This window comes from Sinohyriopsis cumingii, chromosome 3, assembly GCF_028554795.1.
Source record: "Sinohyriopsis cumingii isolate HCF-2022 chromosome 3, ASM2855479v2, whole genome shotgun sequence".
NCBI lineage: Eukaryota > Metazoa > Mollusca > Bivalvia > Unionida > Unionidae > Sinohyriopsis > Sinohyriopsis cumingii.
The window spans coordinates 148,488,413-148,508,490 of record NC_142963.1 but is presented as its reverse complement, the minus strand read 5'-3'; the positions used below and the strand labels follow the sequence as shown (position 1 = coordinate 148,508,490).

The window sequence follows — 20,078 nt, the reverse complement described above, 5'->3', positions numbered from 1 at the left end:
CCTTTCTTCTTGTGACCGTCCTCTTTCTCTGGTGGGGGTTGGTATTTTTGCACGTAACATTCGTGTTCCAAGTCCACGATGTGGTGACAAATGTGACATTTTTTCTTTCCTGAACATACGTGTGCCTTGGTATTATTGGTACGTATGACTTGTTCACACGTAGGGCACAATCTCAGGAGTTGACAAGCACATTTCTTCTGTGAACCTTGCGTTTTCAGATGTTGTTGGTAACAGGTAGGGCTGACAAACGTACGCAGACAAGTTGAACAAGGCACTGGTTCTTCGCTCAGACAGGGTTGAGCGGCCAAACATCCTGGGCATTTCGATCCACAATGCTTGTGTTGCTCTCGATTATTATAACCATGGTCACATTTCTCACAGTAATAACCGTATCCCAGGAATCCAGTGATACTGGTAATGGTATCGAAATGGTCATCGTGATGATAAACATGAATGTATTTTCCGTCCTTAAAATCTTGCCCTCGAAACAACATAGGCCCTCGCACTTCTTGAGGGTGCACTTTCAAGGTGTATCGTGGAGCTAGGGCATCTTGCAATTTTTGCATCTCAGGAATGCCACAGGGTGTGTCTTTGGACAGGCCAGCTTGTTGCAACAGGAGTTCTGCTTCGTTTCGTTGTTTGGCTCGGTCGGATTGTTGAATAGTTTTCCAGGTTCTTTTCCATTCTACCGTGTCGTTCTTGTTGGCATAGGTTCGTCCCACCACGATGGCACGGGCTAAACACATCTGGTCATGAGGGTTGTGAATTTGGACAAGGCTACGCTTAATGCTGCGAAGGTCGTTCACCAATAACATCTTTTTGCGTCCGGTCCCTTGAGGAGGAGAGACGTGGGTCATGTCCAATGTGGCTTTTCCATCGGTGATGTCAAACTGGTCATTAGATTGTTGCACGTGTTGAATCTTGTCCATGACTTTGGAAGCGGTCAATTCTGCAGGGGTGCTAAACTCGATCCAAACAGGGGATTTCAAACCGTCGTGTTGTATGGAAAGTCTCAAGCGATCGTCTTCTTTGGGTTGACATTGTTGCTTGAGTGAAGTGAGCAAAGAATCCCACACTCCGGTGATAAACACTTCTGCTTTCTCTAACGGCACTTCAGCCTTGAAATCTTTAAACTTCACTGTGTATTTGTAAGCCGTAGTTCTAAATTTTCTAGAGGAGCGCTTTTCCGTCTCTCGAATGGAATAGTACTTTTCAGGGTTAACTAAGGGTGGTGAACTTGGTTTAGAGGGTTCGGATTCTGGTTCACTCATGTCCTCTTCAAAATCACTGGCATGAATTTGTGCCAAGATTTCAGCCCTGGTACGAGGCGATAGATCACGTTTCTGCCTCTTACTTCTTTCTTCTTCTTCTTTCTTCTCGAATGAATTAGATCGTTTCATCTTGAAAGCAAAAAGTCAAATGACTCAAGTTCAAACACCATGAGCTACTTTATAGTCATAGCATACCAGCGTATATAAAAGGGTGTGTGTCTTGTCCTTTCACTATTCATTTCACTCTCAAGCCGAGCACAACGATGGAAGAGACTAACCAGATGGAACGTTTCGTCAGAGCTTTGCGAGGGGTCATTAGAAAATTCTCTTCAGACCAGCCTACGGACTACTCTCCTTCCTTTAGAGATAAAAGTCAAGATACTTGCTATATCTGTCAGAAGAAAGGGCATTGGTCTTCAGAGTGTCCAGACCGTCAAAAAAGAACAAAAACAGGGACTAAAAAAGACAAAAGTCAAGATACCTGTTATTATTGTAAAGAAAAAGGACATTGGTCTCCAGATTGCCCAAAAAAGAAACAAGAGGAGTCAGAAGAAAAGAAGGATTCTTCAGAAGAAGAGAGGGATTCTTCAGAAGAAGAGAGGAATTCTTCAGAGGAAGAAAGCAGACAGGTGAAGAAAAAGAAACAGGAGAAGAAAAGAAGAAGGGAAGAAAGTGAGGAGGAAGAAGAGGAAAAGAGTGTGACAGTGAAGAAATTCAAAAAACAGAGAGACTAAACAAGGAAAAAGAAGAAGTCAATGAACTTTAAATTAAAGTGTTATGATGTGAATTGTGAATTGGATTGTAAAAAATGGAGAAAAGAATAAATGAATGATATAAGGTAAGAGTCTTTGAGTTTTGATTTTAAAATAAGAAGCTACACTCACGCACTCATACAAAGACACGTACTATAGGGTAAAATGGGTGGGTTATTTTTTTTTTTTTTTTTTTTTTGAGTTATTGGCAAATTGAAATTGTATTTCTTTTCGAGATATGTGGGTGGCCCTGAAAAGGGCCTTTTTTCTTTATGATGTAGGGGTGAGTTTAAGCAATCAACTTTAACTGCCTTATGCCTTTGCCACGGCCAAGGCCTACTTCTGGACTGCGTAATGTTGATGATGATGATAATGATTGGGTTGAAATCACTAAGGGTGGTACGGTAGGCTTAGTCACAGGGTTGACGTGTTTAGCTCGGGAAGGTCGTATTCTCTTCGGTCGTGATAAAGAAGTCTGATACATTTGTTTCAGACTTCTTAACTCCGCTAAAATGTCCAACAGTACCGTGACCGTTTGATTTTCACCCTCTTGTTTCTTTGCTGCTACTTCTTCTTGCTGTTGTTTTTTTCTTACCTCTTCTTCTTGTTGCTGTTGCTGTAGGAGAAAAGCCTGTTCCGCTTCCTTTTGTCGTTGTATAAATTTCTCCAATTCTTCTTTCTGTCTCTGTCTAAAATTCTCCACTTGCGGTAATGAAGAAGGTAACGAAGGTTCCGGAACAAATTCTTGCGAGGAGAGAAAATCGACAAAATCCCAATTCACCTCTTCTGAAAGTAAGTCCGGGTTCCCTTGGGCGGTCTCCCCTGCTGGTGCACCCCATTGGATCGTTTTCTGAGTTTCCGTCATGTTGAATCACTGTCGCATAGATTGACTGCACACAAGCGCTAGCGAATCTATATAGACTACGTGACGTCACAGACTGCTCTCTTCGGATTGGATGCGGGCTGACTGAATTCTGTAACGCGTGTTAGGATTGGTGAATGAACTCAATCCGTTTCAATCCTTTCTGTCCCTATAAATAAGCGCAGTTCACTGCATTGATTCACCTATTGTCGGAGCCTCAACATGTGGACCGACGTTGAATCTTCAACCCTTGTGTCAACAATGATGTTCAGGACGGACATGCTCATGTATGTCCGATCCAAGTGGACCGTTGTCCACAGGACCAGCAGCAGCCTGTGGATAAGAAGAGTCTATATAGAGAGACAAGGTTGCCTCAAGAGGACTCTGATGTATGGCCCTGCTGTAAGACGAAGTTTGAGGACAAGAAGATGTCGCAAATGCCCTTTATGTTAAGGGCATATTAACATAAACCAAAGGCCCTTTTCAGGGCCAGCCATATTTCTCGAAAAGAGATAGTCTTTGAATTGCCTACCCCTTTTTTATTTTTTAAAAAAAAAAATCCCATGTTCCATTTCCCTTGACGCTATACAGTCCCACCCTGTTTAAATTCCTTTGACGCTATACAGTCCCCTATTCCCATGTTCAAATCCCCTTGACGCTCAACAGTCCCACGATTTTTCTCCATGTTAATTTCCCTTGACGCTATATGTTCCCACGATTTTTCTCCATGTTAAATTTCCCTTGACGCTATATGTTCCCAAGGGGGTCTGTAATGCTAATTCCCATTGACGCTATAAGATCCCCCTTAACTACTGTCAGATCCAAATTTGAGTACTTGCCTCGCAGTTTACAAGACCAGTAGCCTTCGTGCATTTCTCATCATCTTTTCAATAGGAAACGATTAAGAAGTAGTCATTGTTCATAATTTATTTTCAAGATAGACAATGTAGTACTCCAGTAACGTTGCATGTGCATAAAAATTGTCCTCCGTTAGATTCAAGTTAAAGAATGCAGCCACCCGCATGTGTCCTATTCACAACGTAGCAATACCACAAATGTGAAGAAAACATATTAGGTCAACAACATGACAATCAAGTTTAGCTTGTATCCAAATAAAATTTCAAACGAATTAAATTATGTGAAAGATTAATTAGTAACTGCATTGATAAGAAAGACGGCTTGTCAAATGTTAATGCTTACTACCTCTAAAAAGGCAAAATATATCTTTATCCAGCACTGGACCCAATTTATTTATTTATTTATTCCACTTAAACGCATACCAAACTTAATCATGAACGCATCTAGAATAATTGATTATCAAAAAGACTTGTTCATCATGAGTTTTCACTATTATGTTAGTCAGGGTATTACTGCACCAATAGAATTCATATATATATATGTTTTAAATAGCATCGAGTGCATAAGAGTTAAGGACATATGCACCAAGACATATGTTAGACATCAATTATGCAAAACATAACAACATCCGCATAGGTTATATTTTATTTACTATATAAAAAAGTTGTATTTGAATTACCTGAATTTGTAGTGCAAGGGAACTTTCTGGAACCGCCCAGATAAACCCAATTTACTTTTTCACCTTACGCAAAAGCTTTGAGGCTCGGTTGAGTCAGACTCAGTAAACATTTTATTTTCTGTTTACACTTTAATATTGCTTTGTATCGTATACAAGTGACATTCTTCACTGGTTGACAGATCATCGTGAAAAATTAGGCAAACAATATTACAACGGGATGCAGTAACATCTCACTGACCTAATCATTCTAGTGATATCAGTAACATCTCACTGACCTAATCATTCTAGTGATATCAGTAACATCTCATTGACCTAATCATTTTAGTGATATCAGTAACATCTCGTTGACTATATCAGTAACATCTCGTTGACTTAATCATCTAGTGATATCAGTAACATCTCATTGACCTAATCATTCTAGTGATATCAGTAACATCTCATTGACCTAATCATTTTAGTGATATCAGTAACAGCTCATTGACCTAATCATTCTAGTGATATCAGTAACAGCTCATTGACCTAATTATTCTAGTGATATCAGTAACAGCTCATTGACCTAATCATTCTAGTGATATCAGTAACAGCTCATTGACCTAATCATTCTAGTGATATCAGTAACAGCTCATTGACCTAATTATTCTAGTGATATCAGTAACAGCTCATTGACCTAATCATTTTAGTGATATCAGTAACATCTCGTTGACCTAATCATTCTAGTTGTATCAGTAACAGCTCATTGACCTAATCATTTTAGTGATATCAGTAACATCTCGCTGACTATATCAGTAACATCTCGTTGACTTAATCATCTAGTGATATCAGTAACATCTCATTGACCTAATCATTCTAGTGATATCAGTAACATCTCATTGACCTAATCATTCTAGTGATATCAGTAACAGCTCATTGACCTAATCATTCTAGTGATATCAGTAACAGCTCATTGACCTAATTATTCTAGTGATATCAGTAACAGCTCATTGACCTAATCATTCTAGTTGTATCAGTAACAGCTCATTGACCTAATCATTCTAGTTATATCAGTAATATCTCATTGACCTAATCATTCTAGTGATATCAGTAACATCTCATTGACCTAATCATTCTAGTGATATCAGTAACAGCTCATTGACCTAATCATTCTAGTGATATCAGCAACATCTCATTGACCTAATCATTCTAGTGATACCCAGAAGTACCTGGGACGGAGACACTGGGTTTTGAATTTATAAATATCGAGATATCCAGCGGATATATATCCTGATCTATTTCAACAGCCTCAAAATGTATGTATGACATTTTCCTTGTGTAAATTTTTTACCTTGGTATTAAGGCCAATCGAGTTAAGGGTAAGGCCCTGTGTTTGTCGTCCGTCCGTCAACCGAGGCCATGCTACTCAGGACTGTCATCAAATTTTGCATATATATATATATATATATATATATATATATATATATATATATATATATATATATATATATATATATATATATATATTATTCGAACTAATTCAAATATTAGCGAGATGTATGCATGTCAATGAGGCAAATCTGGCATCTGATTGGCTGAAACTGATTCCATTCTGGAGGGAAAAATTTCTGATCGCACTTTAATCAAACTTTTAATATAAGCTTATGCAATAAAGATCTCTGAAAGTTTGGGCTTTTTTGCTTTTGGTTTTGTGTGTGTTTTAAAACAAAAAAATAATGGACGATATACGTAAAATAAAAGGTTAATGAGATAATTACTTTGATTGGCTGAGCTGGTTACCGCTACACAGACTGTATATCTGACCCTATTTTGATCCAACTTGGAATATTGACTTATCTCAACAAGATCTCAGAAAACATCGTAATGAACGAGATCCACGATTAATAATGAGGCTGTCAAGCATTTGATTGGTTCAGCTTGTTAACACTCTGGCGACTGTAACTCTGATCCGATTTTGATCAAAACTGGCAAATAGGCTTACACTCTGGTGGCTGTATCTCTGATCCAATTTTGATCAAACGTAGTAAATAGTATAACACTCTGGTAGCTGTCCCTCGAATCCAATTTTGACCAGACTTAGTAAATAAGCTAATATAATCATGATCTGGGACAAGTTAAATCCCGGCATATTAATGATTTCATCTTGGTAAGACTATCTGAGATTGCTAAAACCATAGCGTCTCTTTCTGATCAGATTTTGATATCAAGGTTATTAAACGGTCATTGTCATCCGTGTGTTGAATGAATTCCATTAAGAGTATGATCTGGTCATAATGAGGTAATTTCTCATTCGATTTGCAGGGCATGCTATTTTTCTCTTGAGACTGAATTTTCCAATGGATGTTGTACAGTCTTGGTAAATAAATGACGTAATCATAAACTTTTACAGGGTCTAGAATACGTGAAACCTGTGCATATTAACGAAGTAATCTTGCCTCATTGGCTAGGTTTGTTTACATCTATATCGATTTTATTTCCCATCCAGTCTCAATAAATCTTATTAAAAACGAGTACAGTATCAATATCTTGGATGAGTTCGATTATGACGTATATCTAAGCCTGGTGCTTATGTCTTTTATCTTTAAAAAGAATGTAAAATAGTTAAAATTGACACGATATTCAATTTGTGGAGCCTAATGGTACATTCAGCCTCGTTAGTCAATGGGTCAACATTACTGTTAAGTTGTGTAAGCCTGGTGAACAAAATGAGGTTCACATGGGCCTCCTGCTTTAAGCAACAATTGATTAGCCTATATAAACCACGTATTATAGAATGACTTTATAGCAACAAAAATTAATACGCTATCGCTGAACTAACAAAAATAATACAGTATAATGAAGATTTTGAATCCATACAGTTCCAGACAATATATGAGTTAGCATCATATTCTTGATTACTTGCTTCCGTCTGTTAAATTTTATCAGGACAAATGTTCCTTCTAGATTTCAAAACAATCCCATATTTCCATCAATACATCTGCCCATAAAGTGTGTGTGCAGATCCGTACGTTAGTATAGACTGCTTATTAATTCATAAAGTGAAATTCATTTTAAACTCCTTACTTGTGTGATTGTGGAGACCACAAATTTGTCCACAAACTGAGTTCTTACAATATTCTGAGCAAACGTTTGTCTAACAGATCATTCAGTTTTTTTTTCCCCCATAATGTAGAGGCACTCTGTATATTTTGAATGAACCGTATCACCTTGATGAAAGGGCATGTAATGCAAACATTGCAGATTAAGAAGTCTCATCATGGCATGTTCTAACAGCAGCTTAAAAGCAAACATTTTGGTCCACCAAAGAAATGCATCCACGAAACCGATTTGTTTTAAAAGTGCAATTTCGGACTTTTGAATGTTTTTACTTCCTTCCATAAGTGAGTGTGTCTGTGTCTGTGTCTCTCTGTGTGTGTGTGTGTGTGTGTGTGATTTGGATTTGTAACCTAGCTTTAAAGCATTTCAGTCGCTACGATGTCTGCACTGTGACAGTTTATAGTGATGTCTACCACTGGGACATCATGCTGAAGACATGTAGCATCATGCCCCACCCAGTCACATTACCATGACACCAGGCCGACTATTCCTGGCACTAACCTTTTAATACTGAGCGCCAAGCGAGGCAGCTGCAATTACAATTTTTTAAATAAGTTTTTGGTATGGCTCGGTCAGGGTTCGAACCCGCGACCTCCAGCATCCGAGGCGGACGCTCTAACCACTATGCCACCGGAGCAGTCTCCTTCTTTCCATAAGAATACACAAAAATCATAAACATCTTTTTGAACAAAAAATTGGGCGTTTATTTAGGTCCTGATGAAAACATTTATTCATCATTATACAGAAATTAGTTTCTTCATTGCCTCTCTAATGAGTTTGAAGTTATTTTATCTAGAGAGTGTTTCCGAACATAGATTCGACTGAATCTCTTGTTATCTTGATATGTGCTTTGAAGATTAAGTATTAATACTTGATGGTCGTTGGATCGTGAGTGTTACGAAGCATGCATATTATGTTAAAAGCTTTCTCTGATAACTTAGATAACATACTAGTAATAGCAGTCATATTAAATAAATAAATTGGCCAGGTACATGATTAAAAAAGTATGACAGTAAAATATGTCCGATAAAGTCAATGCATTAGAGTACTGAAATGCATTAGACTACTGAAATGCATTTTAATGCATTAGAGTACTGAAATGCATTAGACTATTGAAATGCATTAGAGTACTGAAATGCATTAGACTACTGAAATGCATTAGAATACTGAAATGCATTAGAATACTGAAATGTATTAGACTACTGGAATGCATTTGACTACTGAAATGCATTAGAATACTGAAATGCATTAGAATACTGAAATTAAATCCAGCTAATCACCGTCAATGCCCGTTTTTCCTCTTTTTTATTTAATTACAAATAAATACTCGACCGCTCCGGTGGCCTAGTGGTTAGAGCGTCCGCCTCGGATGCGGGAGGTCGCGGGATCGAACCTCATTCATAAACAAATGTTCTGACATTAATTAAACGCTGCTTTTAAGAAGCCGTAATTATCCGTTCAAAGTTATCGCCCTTAGCCTAACTGCTAGGTGTCGCGCATGTGATTTAGGCTAATGGTCGAATTGGCTATAGTTATACATGTCACTATTAAAGGTCTTGCAGTCGGTCCTGATTCCAGTGACGTTAATATTTGTGAATTGGCATAATCTATATGATTTTTATCATTTCCGTTTTATAAGTTTATAAATTAATAAGTTACGTTTTATAAGTTAGTGCGGTCGTTTTCTAAGATGCAATTTTCGGGATTAACGAATATGTGTTTTCTGATTGTTATTCTAATGCTATCGCAGTGTCTAGATTGATCAACACATTGAAGCAAATAATACTGGTTCACTGTTGGTGAATTTTAAACTATACTGGATTTGTGATCAGTGGAACAGTCCTGCCTAGGCAGATTAAAGCTGTTTTCCAAACGTGAAAAGTAGCTATCAGCAAAGTTGCGTTATAAATGACCGACGGTCAATCAAAGTTAAGCACATAGTATTGTGAATGGCATAAGCTTTTGCAGTTTTTCAATATCTTGGAATATACGAGGAATTTCAAGCTTTAAACACTATGCAAGTGATTTGTTGGACACGGTTTCTAAAATTATTTAAGGACAATTTTCATGCAATATTTGGGAAAAAATTGCGATAGTAAATTTTGTATAAATAATTATTATTCATTAGTAACCTGCATCGGTTTGTCTAATACTGACAATGATAGCCGCATACATTAATGAAAGATAGTGAATATAATGCTGACATCCGGTATATTTTGTACTAATGTCTTTCCCTAAATAAATGAGAATGGCGAATTAATATTTTCGACAAAATTATCTTCTCTGTAATGACCTATAATGCGACAATTGCTTAGTATATAAATTGTGTGACGAATTGCCCATAATGAATCTTCAACCGAAGCTGATGAGAAATTTCATGTCTGTTTGTATGTCTGTCTGTCTGTCTGTATGTATGTATGCATATTTGTATGTATGTATATATGTATGTATGTATGTATGTATGCATATATGTATGTATGTATGTATGTATGTATGTATACATGCATATTTGTATGTATGTATGTACGTACGTACGTATGTCTGTCTGTCTGTCTATATATATATATATATATATATATATATATATATATATATATATATATATATATATATATATATATATATATATATATATATATATATATATATGTACGTATGTGTGTATGTATTTATTCATGCATGCATGCATACATCTATCATTCTATCTATCTATCTATCTATCTATCGAAGTGTCTTTATATGCCTCCTTGTATTCGTTTCTTTATCATTCTTTCTATTTCTAGGTATTTCTAAGGTTTATTGGCCCATAAACATGGCAACCAAACATTCACAGTGATGTGCCTGGCATCATATCCAGTTGCTGACGATAGTTTCATGCAGTCTTGTATACCAGTCTCTATCAGCGTGTTTAACAGCTGTTCTCGACACGTCATGTCCACAGCATAAATCTGGAATCAAGTAGTTACCATTCACAAGATTCAATCGGACAAGTTTACAGCTACTAATCGCGTCATAATGCGTCCAGTCAAACATAGTTACCAAAGACATAATATAAATTAGGCCCTAGGGAGATTAATGTCAAATTAAAACTTCACCTTCCAACCCCTACACGTTTAGATTCCTTGTACTATTCCTTCTTATGCAGTACATTACGATCTAGAAAATGCCCCATTGTAAAACATAGAAGCTCAAAAATAAATGCATGCTTACATTTTAAATAAATCTGAACTTCATTGAGCTCTTATCTAATTTCGGGTTTTCGTATCAGTGACCTTTTACTATGGTGCCAGAAAGACATTTACTTAGCTTAATAAACTGCCAGGAAGACATTTGTGAAGCTTATTAAACTGCTATAAAAAACATCTGTGAAGCATGATTAAGATTCAGGAAGACATTTGTCAAAGTGCATTTGTGGAGCATGATATAAAGGGACAGGAAGACACTTGTGAAATATCACAAAGAGCCAGGACGACATTTATGGAGCATGAGTAAGGGCAGGAAGACATTTATGAAGCATGATAATATGATAGGAAGCATGATAAAGGGCCAGGAAGTATGATAAAGGGCCAGGAAGCATGATATATGGCCAGGAAGCACGATAAGTGCGAGGAAGACATCTGGTCAGAAAGACATTTGTGGAACATGATTAAGGGCCAGGAAAACATTTGTGACGCATGATAAAGGGCCAGGACGACTTGTGAAGCATGATTAAGGGCCAGGACGACATTTGTGAAGCATGATTAAGGGCCAGGAAAACATTTGTGAAGCATGATTAAGGGCCAGGACGACTTGTGAAGCATGATTAAGGGCCAGGAAAACCTTTGTGAAGCATGATAAAGGGCCAGGACGACTTGTGAAGCATGATTAAGGGCCAGGAAGACATTTGTGCAGTGTCATAAAGAGCCAGGAAGACATTTATGAGGCATGATAAAAGACCACGAAGCACGACAAAGGGCAATGAAGACATTTGGTCAGGAAGAAATTTGTGAAACATGATTTAGGTTCAGGAAAATATTTTGTGAAGCATTAAAAAGGGCCAGGAAAACTTTTGAAGCATGCTAAAGGGCCAGAAGACATTTGATGTGCTTGATAAACTGCCAGACAGACATTTTGAAAGCATGCTAAAGGGTCAGTATGACACTGGGAAGCACGATTAAGGTTCCGGAAAACATTTGTTAAACATAATAAAGGGTCTATCTTGAGAAAGCTGCATGCATAGTACATACCGATCTTGCTGTTTTAAGTACATGGATCAACACAAATTGTGTAAATGGGACAACAATAATTAGAGTGTAATTAGAGTCAATAGCTGGATTTCTAGATAAAGTAGCGTACTTTTGAACAATCTCTCTCTCTCTCTCTCTCTCTCTCTCTCTCTCATATGCAGTCAAATACCGGTAGTCTCAAAGCTATATTCGATTTTAGGTGGTTCTTCTTTTCCTTTTAAGTTTGAGATAACGTGTTTAACCGTAATAAAGTGGATATTTCTGCTACTGGAACAAGATGACAAATAAGTCATAAATTGTTCGCTTTAGATTTTGTAAATAATTTTTATACTGGTAAATTTCTTTATTAAAATTTAAATGGTTTCCCCATAAATTAATTTACATGCATTTATAACATACATGCCTCTGTCTTGGAGGTTTTCCTAGTTCGGATAAAGAAAGGAGTGATTTTAATAAATTTCAAATCGTAATTGTCATTCATACCGACATTGATCAATATAAAGTTTCGTCGTACATTTTTAATATTTAAATTTTCATCGCACATTATCAGACGCTGGTCCTTTTTTGAAATAATTTCAGTATATATATATATATATATATATATATATATATATATATATATATATATATATATATATATATATATATATATATATATATATATATATATATATATAACACAAATATGGGCTTCTTCTAGACCATGACACAAGCAAAAGTAACCGAGGACGCATGAGAGGTCAGTTTACATGTATGTATTATTAAGAAAATCGTTTTTGACCCCTACATCCAGGAAAAGTCGTCTGGCACTCATCGTTAAAGACACGACACGCTAATAAATATCTGCGGCTGGCTCACAGTTATATTACAAGTTTTGAGTACCGCGCCCTAATTCAATCGGAAAACTCAAAACACATGGTTTAGTGAAGTAAAACGAATAGCCATTCCTAGCAAATACGTCTCGCGTCATGCAATGTGTGGGGAGTATTTTAAAGACAGGAACATGTATAAATAAGAATAGAAGATATTTAATTTAGGATGCTGATTTTTGTTTCTGTCTATAATGTTGATACTGAATATGATACAAAATGGCCATTAAATAATAATTTATATGTGTAATGCATAATGTTGAAATAAATACCCTGTAAAGCCATTCTAATGACATCAACTGAATTCAGATTATAAAAGCTGTGTTGTACCGTGAAGCATTCTGCATCCGGTTTAGCAACATTACGCATATAGAATCCGGTTATGGGTTTGTTGATTGCTACATATATTTGTAATTCAATATTTACTGTTCCTTACCTTGATTGCTAATCTGATAGCGTCATCCTTCAGAAAGTTTTTCACGATTTTATTCTCTGTTTTCAAGCGTTCATCCAGCCGCTGCTTGATGGTCAGGTATGCCCACATCCTCTCTATAATTCTTTCAAAATCAATGGAAATATCATTTTCCTTGATTTCATTAAAATCATTATCGACAACACTGTTGGATGATGATAACTCTATAATCCCGCCCTGACTGCTGCCCACAATATTTAACGTAATGTCATGTATGCTATTGTCATGAACGCGTCCGGATACAACAAGTTCCGAACCCTCAAAGAAACTTGGAAACCTTGATTGAGTTAACGTTGATTCGTTCACTGTATTTCTAAGATAACTAAAGGAAACGTTAGACAACAGCACCGTCGAAATTTCTTCATAGAATCCCGTCAGCTGTAAAGCCGCATCGGAATCAGCATATATTTTTCTAGCAAAAGAGGTGCTCCTTGTTGAGATGTACTTGATGAACTCGTAGTCAGCGTCATCGCCGAAAGCAAGGCTGAAAATTTGAATCCGTTGTCTGTTTTTCTGTTCAACGTTTTTGAGAATCTGTCTCGTGTTAGTTTCTCCGTATGTTGGTTCCCCATCAGTCAAAAATACAATCAATGGTGCCGTTAAAACTGCATCAATTTCGTTTGTATTCTGAAGAATGTCTAATCCCTTCATCAAGGCCGCATTGATATCCGTTCCTGAAATGAACATTTATTCATGAGGTCCTACACAAAAAGGGACTCTTTCAGACCATCATACAAACCAGCATCGTGACAACCCACACTCTTTTCAAATAAGGCAAACAAACACTGAACAACCATTGTACAAGCTAAATGTTATGTATACCCGTGTTGTGTGCTTAACTTTAATCCATGAGTGTAGTTTGTATTTTGTAGTTTAACCTAATGGTCATTTGTAAACAGATTTTTCGAAAGCTAACTTTTGTTTATAGTTGTGGGTTTTACTTTAATGTATTATTTGTTAACATGTTGACATGGCCTTATCGAACTGGAAAAGAACTCTTGACCCACATCCTAGTCATTTTAATGTGTCTTTGAGTTGTATGTAAAGTTCTTATAAACAGGATTATTTCATTTGATTTACGTTCAGTCTCTAGAATCATTGTTAGCTGTATTCAGATGTAATTTGAGAGTAATCATTTACTTAAAAATCATTCACTGGAATCATAAATGCTCAGTAACATTGTGAACTAAATTACTATTTTGGAATTATTGTGAATTCATTCAAGGGCAGTCTGGATTTTCTCATTGCGACTGTTGACACATCGGTTCATCCCAGACTATTGGGACATCAGCACATGAAATACTGGAATTCATTCGGAACACTCTAGAGTGTTCAACTTGTGACAGAACTTTAAAGATTATTTGGGATTAAATTCATAATACTGCAAATTACTTTTATTTATTTTTTGTAGGGAAATAAATCATTTGTTGAATTTTACTAAACTTGCTGGGTGTGCTTTTTCTATTACTTAGTTTAAGACGATATAGTCATAACACCAACGTATTTAGACACCTAACCATTTATCTATACATACCCACTCATATCCATCCGTCCATCACCCCAAACATCCATATATTATTTTTTGTGACGTAAACATATTTACCTCCTAGAGCCTCCAAATTATCCACCATGTCTTTTGCAAGCTCTTTATTTCGTTTCGTGGCCTTTTTCATATAGTTGGACCAAGAGCTGACCGAGCTGTCAAAGACAACAATGTTAAAGAGGTCTTCTTCGTTAAGATCATCCAGAATGTTTCGCATGGCGTCTTTTAACTGCTCCATTTTCCCGCCCCAGCTCATCGAGCCGCTTGTGTCAAGGATAAATAAAATGCGTTTCCGCAGTGGGTCAATCCCAGTTGGTGCAAAAAAATGTACAAAGTACCCATTTACAAGCTGAAAAAGGAAGTATTTTATAGTGTATATTATGTAGGTAGTTTAAGGAAGCATTTTTATAGTGGATATTATATGGTAGCTTAAGGAAGCATTTTTATAGTGTATATTCTATAGTTAGTTTGCTTTTGTTTAAGTAATTTCGCACAAGCAAGCTACCGAAACTACTTTATTTATTGTCTGTTAAGTCTTTTTTTTTTAATAAAGAATTATACCAAGAGAATGCGGTAAAATCCATCTGAGGTGTTGTTCAATTTTGTGCTTGTTTACGGTAATGAGCCACGGATATTTCGAAGATATAAGGGACGTTACCCAAGACTGATATCAATTAAAGCCTAAAGACTGTAAAAACAAAAACAAATGAAACGCCTGTCTGGTAAGAATGATTGGTCTGAATCTGAACAAGTAAAAACGCCCGAGTGAAATCTTTCTAGTCGAGACGTACGTAGACATCTCCGGCATCCAACGACCGCGTGACGTCATACTCAACGACGAAAAGTCCGTTAACTCCTTCTTCTGACGCCCTCATCTGCTGCTCTGGCGAAGGGCTGTACCTAATATTGGCTGTGCGGGAAGAGGGTCTTCGTATCACAGCATATTCGTTCCGTGCTTTAAAAAAAATTACAATGGCTGGAATGTTTAGAATCAGAATGGTACTGCTTAAAGATGCAACTTTTAGCGCCTTTTAATATATTGCATAGTGTCGGAAAACATGAAACATTAAAATGCAGTCTACTGGAGTAAAGGTAATGAAAAAAGGAAATTAGAATACTATTTCCGGGGGGAAACAAACGTATCTAAACACTTCAACGTCAAAATCTCAAAGTCTGAGAGTCCTACATTAATTAAGTGCCATTTTCAGTTGCATGTCATAACAGCCTATGCATTCGTCTAAACACGTATAGTAAGAATGCATATAATTATGCTGGTCCCTGGCATCAAGATATACCTCCTGAGGTAAGTATTTCTCACACAGGTGAATCTATCTGTATTAGCCCTTTCTCTCTCTCTCTCTCGATCGATCGAGAGAAAGAGAGCGGGGGGGGGGGGGGAGAAAATGAAATTAGAATTTCCGTCTTCTCCTTCTCTCTCTCACCCTGTGGAGAGAGAGAGAGAGAGAGAGAGAGAGAGAGAGAGAGCAGGATAAAATTGGATGGATTCACACGCATTCAAAAATATATTCCCCAGGGGGTATTTCCAGATGGCAGGGACCGGCATATATATATATATATATATATATATATATATATATATATATATATATATATATATATATATATATAGAGAGAGAGAGAGAGAGAGAGAGAGAGACAGAGACAGAGAGAGAGACAGAGACAGAGAGACAGAGAGAGAGAATGGGAATCTAAATTCCTTTAAACCTACTACCCAGGCTAATCACCAAGAGTAGGAGAAAAAGTTAAAGCCATGTGTTTGTCACCTATGCATTTCGTGCAAATTCATCTCTTATTCTAGTGATTTCTGGGTAGAGATATTAACAGTTTCTCAACAGTCAAAGATATGTGCCAGGGGTCTAAATCAGAGGGTGGGGAGACAACTCACGGGTTATATTTTGTCCTTGGCATAGCTTGTCTATGCCCATAAATTCATGTTTCATACCCTGGATACGTGGCAACGAGTTCGACACCCCAATAGTTTTAAAGATAGGTTGGGTTGCACCCTACCGCCACAACCCAGACCCATGGAGTGATAAAAATTCCAAAGGTGACCGCATAGTTTACACTCCTTGTGTACTATCACTGACTCAGCTTTCAGTAATTTAACTTGGACGGTATCGAACCTTTAGAAACCTTACACACCAACGTACGGAACGGAAGGACTGATACACTATAATTTATGCTGATGACATTATAATTCTGGTGCACGATGATCCTTTTTGAGTTTGTGCTCTTGACAGGCTTCTTGGATTTGGGGAATGGGACTAAGTGGGAATGGCACCCGGTTTCAAAGACGTGGCTGCAGATCACTAAGTTGATGATTTCAAAACCTGACCTTCGTTCAACCGAGGAGTTAAATGAAAATTAGGTCCATGTTTACATTCTGTACATGGACAGCTAATTATTGGCCAAACCTTTGCAAGGTATCATGCCCCAAAAATATAAAAACCAACGCTGAAGCAATATTACGAGTTTGAAGTCACCTGCGGAAAGCCAAATAGCTGTAACGAGTTTAAAGACATCATCAAAAAGCCAACATGCAGTAATGACTTTGAAGACACCATCAAAAAACCGAAATATCTGTAACGAGTTTAATGACCCCTTGAAAAAAGAGCTGTATGGAACTTAAATACACACTAAAATCAATTCCGAATAGCTGCAACAGCTAATGCTTCCCGATAAAGGTGTCTCATAGTCCATCTAAGTTAAAATTAACGTGAGGTAATTAATCGCTCTAACTATGTATTCCCAATTCACTACATACCAGTTTTGATGTCAATAAAGCCATTATGGCTTTAATCACAATGAAAGGCGGAAACATATTGGATTTCCTTATAGCGACCAGAGGAAATATTATTGCAAGTGTCATGACCAAGTTCTTAATTAATGGGTGCTCCATCGGTTCATTTGTTTCCGGATGCTGATGCAAGATTGTGAAGAAAGAGTGAAATCATTTCTTCAAGCATGTCATGATTGATTGATTAATTGATTGATTAATATTTAGATTGACTGATTTGTGTTTAAGGAACATCAGACATAAAATGTTTTATCGTGTCAAGGCAACTCGAGTAAAGTGTGCCCATCGACATCTACAGCATGGTCTTGGCAGGCCTCGAGCCGGCGCCCTTCTGGTGACGAATTCGTCACAAGCACGTTAAAATGAAAGATGTATAACGATGGTGTTATTTATTGCTAAAAATCAGTAGTATGGGGATTACGGTGCAGTTATTTCTTTTTAGGTGAGTAACTCTGGCTAACTTGCTGTGTTTATTCATTGTGTTTGTTATCGTCTAGACGTTGTCCACGTGGTTGTTGTTGGTACCACTGTTGATGAAACTGGTAATTTTATACCTGTTTGCTAACATTGGTATATTTCTCCAGACATTTTTCTGCCTGATAGCTCTTAGCGTGTATACTGCTCTATATATTTTGCATAATTCATCTTTTGCAATAAAACAGTACCTTGACGTAGCAATTACAAAGCACGGCTCCTTTCAACCATGATTAGTACGACATAATTTGAAAATATGTAGAAAAAACCCCGAGTTATTCTCTTATACATAGATTGTTTTTAAAAAATAATAGTTTCTGTACATTAGTATTGCAGGTGTCATTGTCAGTACGTAACTGAAATTAACACTCACATCCGTAGATAACCAAATCATGAGCTTAAGGGAGAAAGATGAGGTAGAGAACTATAAAGAAATAGCTAGATTATGTCCAAACAGGTTTACACATGTGATATGTTTTACAGTCGTTATATGAGAGAAATGTTCTTGTTGTTGTTGTTGTAGGGTTTAACGCCATTTTTCAGTACAAGATAGGCTATACATGGCGGCCAGTATAACTGGTGGAGGAAGAACCCTGGAAAACCCCGGGAAGAACCACCGACCCACGAGAAGCTACTGGCAGGCTTTCTCACGTACCAATGTTAGCCGAGCCTGAGACTCGAACTCACGCAGACAGAGGTGAGATGGCAGTGATCCGCAACGGAGAGCGCTTTAGACCACTCGGCCACTCGGGGCCCCGAGAAATGTTCTTGTGACGAAGTTTCTCGAGCTCAACTACCGTTTATTTCTTCAAAGGGTGCGATCTTGACAGAAGGTAAACTGACGTCGCTGATAACAAAAAAAGCGTGCACGTTTTGACATTTTCGTGGACGAAGCACGCCCAGCACTTGCTTCATGGAAAATAAATCATAACAAAATGACCTTTTCTATCGAATTTCATTATACCCGATTCAAGTTGTTGTTGTTGTTGTGGGGTTTAACGCCATTTTTCAGCACGATAGGCTATACATGGCGGCCAGTATTAATGATGGAGGAAGAACCCGGGAAACCCCGGAAAGAACCACCGACCCACGAGAAGCTACTGGCAAGCTTTCTCACATGCCCACATTGGCTGAATCTTAGACTCGAACCGCCGCAGACAGAGGTGAGATGGCAGTGATCCGTAACGAAGAGCGCTTTAGACCACTCGGCCACTCGGCCCCCCCCCCCCCCCCCCGATTCAAGTACGAATGCACGTGAGAACGTTATCACAAAAAGAAAGCACGATGCGATGCTTTACTCTTTGGAATATCACACGCTGTTTTGTGTTTCTAGAAGATTTGTAACGAGGAATAGAATATACAAAGCACAAATAAGTTTATGCTGATATCAAGATATACAAAATTGTGATGTGTGTGCTTAATTGCTATAAAGAAAAAGAATCCAACTGTGTGTAGCAGATAAAAGTGAGTTATTATGAGTAAATAATGATATTAAAAAATGAATGACTTACACAGATAGTTGGATGAACATAATATAGCCATACAGACGAATGTGAAGATGAGTCATGATGGTAATTTGCATCAGTTTGTAAAACCTAACATAGGCATTAAGCGTGATAATTGATTTCTACAATAAATGTCATCTGATTAGCGATTTAAGTTTCGGTTGTATTAAAATCTGATGTTGTTTAGAAGCTGGCTGTAATCACCAAAAACAAACTTTGTCACTTTGTCACTGGCATCTTGCTATCAGATTACAAATTAAATAAGTTTTCGCAATGGAAAAAAAAAAAAAAATTCAACGCAGTTTTTAACATACCCGATGCGTCAATTTCATTCAAGATATCGTTTCTGAGTGGAGGTACTTTGAGTATGGTGATGTCCCGGGACTCAAAAATAAATACCTCCACCACCAGCTGATCTACAATCTGTCTGGGGTTGATGTAGATCGTGTGCTCGTACACTCCCTTCCGTCTGCGTAGTAGTTCGTCGTAGGTAAGAATAAAGCTAACCTCACTTTGGGCTGCCACGTGGATATTGACTCTAAACCGGTTTGTATCCCGTGGTCTAAAAGTATATAAATAAATAAATAAAAATAAATAAATAAATAAAAATAAATAAATAAATAAATATAAATAAATAAATAAGTAAATATCAATCTAAAAGA

General features: G+C 37.2%; 1 protein-coding gene across 2 annotated transcripts in view; it reads right to left on the bottom strand.

The window, feature by feature from the left end:
• LOC149804115 (inter-alpha-trypsin inhibitor heavy chain H3-like) overlaps positions 1-20,078 on the bottom strand; it is a 102,704-nt gene that overhangs the window by 56,754 nt on the left and 25,872 nt on the right. For both annotated transcript variants that reach the window (XM_089954081.1, XM_089954080.1), the window contains exons 4-7: positions 19,731-19,978; positions 15,411-15,574; positions 14,680-14,968; positions 13,041-13,750 (exon numbers count right to left, since the gene is read on the bottom strand). In XM_089954081.1, coding sequence (XP_089810207.1) covers positions 13,041-13,750; positions 14,680-14,968; positions 15,411-15,574; positions 19,731-19,978 — 1,411 coding nt within the window. The remainder of the gene's footprint in view (positions 1-13,040; positions 13,751-14,679; positions 14,969-15,410; positions 15,575-19,730; positions 19,979-20,078) is intronic.